The following is a 4,321-nucleotide window of genomic DNA, read 5'->3' as shown; positions in this document are numbered from 1 at the left end:
TCCTGCTTCCAGAAAGCCACAGAACTTATTTCTAAAGGCATGCATCCTCTGTTGCCTTTGAACACCACTCCTTGCTCTGCAAATGCTGGTTGTTGTGAAGATGGTAGCCATGAGATAACACAGGCTTTCAGGCTTAGAGGCTATTTGTAGTTTTCAAGCCTATTTGCAAAATCCACACTGGAAACTAAGAGCAGACTGGCAAAGGAACCACATTCGCATTTGCCAAAGCGCCCAGAGTTTGCCAAAGTAGCCCCAAGTACAAGTGAACTGGTGCAGGGCTGGAGCACCTCACGGACATGATGTGGCCCCAGACTGCGAGAGCTCTGTCCACTCATGAGGGTCTCCCCCAAGCACTGCCAGCCCCTTGCTGCAGGGAGACCAACCTCTTAGCCACAGCTGCAGCCATATGCCTACCATGGACTGGCACCGAGTTTTTGAGCCTACTCAGAGAGCAGTGCAACATGGGTAACACACTCACTTTTCAGATCTCATCCAGGCACAGAGATTAAAGCTCATACACCCTATGAACTTCTCCAGAAATCAGTGTTTATATACACTAAGTGTGAATTTGATTCTAAGCTCTACTGACAAAAATCCATTTTTTAGAGCCATCTTGACAAGTGTCTGCAGAACAAGGCAGCTTCCAAAGGCAAAGTACCTTTCCTAGAGTACTGCAGTCATATGTGCAGCATGAAGACTACTCCACCCTTATAACAGAGCTAAACATTTTATCTTTTCTGACCAAAGAATGCAGTCACTCACATCCAAAGATAAACAGGATACCAACGAGCACACAAGCCTCCCTGAGGCAGCAGGAGCTGACCCTTGATGATCCAGGGGCCAAGGAACCCCAGAGTACGCTGCACCTTCATGGTTTTCACAAACATTTTCTTCAGAAGGTAAAACTGTGAGTTCAGCAGTTGTAACAAAATTCATGCAAAATGTTCAAGGGATTGAGTTTATGATGGAGGGGAAAAAAGAATGGAAACTGCCATATAAATGTCAATGAAAACAAGGGATTCCACGAGAGAGAGGCAGTTTAAAATAAATCCTTAGCAGGTTAAATTGGTGGATCACTATGGATGTGGTCCACATTTCTGTAGCACGCAAATTCTCCTTGCAGAGCTCACAGTCCTACCTAAATATCAGCTGCTCATTTTCTACCAGTTAATAAAAGATTATTTGCAATTGAGTGTGCAGGTGAGAAAAGAAAAAAAGGCAGTTTTGTTGCTTTTTTTTATAGTTCATTAATCTGCTAAGATTATATCCAGGCATTTTCTTGCATGGTATTCTGTCCCTGATAAATGCCTTCAAAATTGGAACTTAAAAGTACTGAAACCTTTTAAACACAATAAAAAGTTTGGCACATTAAAGATATAGCTCGGTTAGTCCCCATACCCTGCCAGCCTTGGCTTTGCTTCCTGCATTTACTTTGTGATGCTGGGTTTTTTGCTGTGTGAGCTGCGTGATTTGTTCAATTCCCAGTGTGCTCTGTGTTGGCTTGGTTGGGATTCTCACACAGAGCCATGACTCTGGGGGTTATGAGGAGCAACAGCACCTCGAAGTCCTCCCGCAAAGACACTAACACTGACAGAGGATTATATCCCAAGGAAGGCCATCAGCAGATATGTGCAGGACCTACCCCTTACTGCAATGTGTGTGGCCTACATTGCTACACAAATGTGAATATAATAGATAACAAGTTGTGATTATTCAAGTATGTTTGAACGCATTTTCACCTAATATTTTTTCTGTGCAGCTTCTGATCAAAAAGGGATGCTTACTTCTTTATGTCATTATTTTCACGATTGTGCTGAATAGTTTAAAAGTCTTATTCCTCATAAAACAGTATAGATTTGCTTTGGTCTTTCGAAGTCATTTAAATTATAGATGTAATATATAAGGTTCAAAGAACAGGAAAAAAAAAGATGAACAATAGACTTGTCCCTCTCATTTCTCCCCATGATATCCACTTATCACTTCTGCTTGAAGCCAGCACAAAAGTCAGTAAGTAGTAATCCAAAAATATCTGGCAATGACCTCCAGAGCAGAGGAACGGCATGAGAGTGCTTCTACCTGGTGCTTTTCTAATCTTTGTTTGTTGTTGGACTTTCACAGGATGCTGCAAGCTTTACGGACTGGGACTGCGTGTACTTGGAGGGTGACTCTTTCCACCGGCAGCTCTCCACAGGCTACCCCAGATACACTTTATTTACAGATACACTTTATTTTTATACAGCTTTAATTACAGAAAGGCTGTTCTACTCACTGAATGTTCGGACGACATCGCTCGGGACACTGGCAGGGCTGGATCCATAGGAGTTTGCTGCTCGGATGGCAAACTGATACTTGGTGTTTGGGAGAAGTCCTTTGAGAACCATGGACTCCATCTGGATCTGCTCTCTTATTACCGTCCAATTGCTGTCAAGGTCTGGCCTTCAGGATCAAACAAAGCCGAGATCATAAATAATTAAAGCTGGCTGTATAAATTAATTGCCTTTAAACTTTCCTGGGAAATACATAAAATAAATGAGATATAAGCCCACTAAATCATCACTGAAATCCTTCACTCTTAAGGGGCCAGACTGTACAACCATCACTAAGCTGCAAAGTCTGCGATATCAAAACTATACAGTGATACAAAACCAACATTCAGATTTTGCTCATAAAGCCAAGGAGGTTGTTTAGAGGACAGTTTGACAAATCAAGTTCTGTTTATCTGTTTTCATGGATTTTGGGTTCACAGTTTTCAAATGGAGGTATATTACCTGCAGTTTCCAATCCCCTACTTGGCTGTATAAAGCAATGCTTCGCAATAGAGGGAAAGATCCTGAGTTAGTTCTAAGAGTTTGTGCTCTAATGCCACTAAGTCCCTTCAAAGGTATACAGGCATCAGCAGGATGAGAATCTAACATTTAATCTCCCAGGCAATCAGGTTAATCTACTCACACTGAAAACCCGGATCCAAAGTTTTCTCTTCAGAAAAAAAACAACAAACAAACTAGAACAATAATGCAGAGAATGTATTGTCTATGTATGTGGATTTTGCAACAAAATTCCCATATCTGCCTTTGGACAATGCCTGGTTAATTCTTGATTCATACTGGAAGCCAGCTGCCAATAACTGCTTGCTCCAAGTGCCGTTATAATCCATCTGAAATCAGTACAACCATTCACATGGCAGCTTGGTCTCAAACGTTTAAGTTCATGTGCAGAGGGACATTGGAAAGGGAAGGGCTACTTCAAATACTTTGAGAGAGTATTTAGATGCTTTCACACCATTTCTGCTCTCTCTCAAAGTGGTCCCTTCTTATCAAAGAGAGAATGGAATGAGAAGGTAAACAAATACAAACAAAATAAAGATGTAAACATTAAGTCTAGGCCATCCAAAATATTCAAATTGAAGCCTATGAAAGTAAAATAGGGACAGAAATTACTTTCAGAGAAAATTATTCCAGTGGTCTTTTCTAAGATGTCCTTGTGATATTTATTACAGGAAATAACCTCCAAGTGCTCCCTGAACCTACCAATGTTTACATAGGACTAGCTGCAAATGTCTCCAACAGTCTTCCAATGAAAATTATAGCACAAGGCAGGCATTTTGTATTTGTTTATTTGCAGCTGGAAGGAAATGCCAAAGTTAATGTATGTTTTCTTTTACCAGTCAATACAAGATTTATTGACCACTGAGGTTTCCTTGCTTTGTGCCAGCAGGGCAAATGCAGTAACAAACCAGCAGCTCCCATCTGCTTTGCTCCTGTGTCCAAAGGCACACAGGACACCAATATTTCATTGTCTCACTAAAAATAAAAATAAAATCAGACAAATGCACAAGATATAATGATGGCTACACAGATCATCTTAAGTCACCCTCCACCACCACTTCCTGATAGACAGGAGGGCATTTATTTTGGCTACTCTTTCATTGTTTCCCTTCTCTGAGCTTTTGATGCCTGGGTCAAAATGAAAATGTATAGTCTTTTCCAAATGAAAGCTGTTAACATCGCTTCCTTCCACATGCTCAGTTAGTAGTGTTTTCAATTTTCCTGTACACATCTTTTTTTGGCTCTTATTCCAGTCCAAGGAATTCCTGCTAGATCAAGAGCTGCCTCACAGTCTCTTTGCAACAGACCCTGCCAAAGTCTGCACCCGAATGGAGACACACGCCTCTGATGAAGGGACCCAAAGGAGGTGTTGCACCCTACGAAGATTTAGGAGATAACGCAAACCATAGGCTAGCCTTCAACTTTTCTGACTGTTTCTCGCAAGACTTCCTTCTGCAGGAGTGAATAGTAAAGGAAATGCCTGCAAACGTGTAAGC

General features: G+C 41.4%; 1 protein-coding gene across 1 annotated transcript in view; it reads right to left on the bottom strand.

Moving 5' to 3' along the window:
* EGFLAM (EGF-like, fibronectin type III and laminin G domains) overlaps nucleotides 1–4,321 on the bottom strand; it is a gene marked incomplete at its 5' end in the record, with an annotated part of 55,861 nt that overhangs the window by 40,404 nt on the left and 11,136 nt on the right. The window contains one exon of the mRNA XM_009702455.1: nucleotides 2,270–2,436. Within this exon, the coding sequence (XP_009700757.1) occupies nucleotides 2,270–2,436 (167 nt within the window). The remainder of the gene's footprint in view (nucleotides 1–2,269; nucleotides 2,437–4,321) is intronic.

Source organism: Cariama cristata, unplaced genomic scaffold (genome assembly GCF_000690535.1).
Source record: "Cariama cristata isolate BGI_N322 unplaced genomic scaffold, ASM69053v1 scaffold12216, whole genome shotgun sequence".
Taxonomy (NCBI): domain Eukaryota; kingdom Metazoa; phylum Chordata; class Aves; order Cariamiformes; family Cariamidae; genus Cariama; species Cariama cristata.
This window is presented reverse-complemented; position numbering and strand designations above follow the sequence as displayed.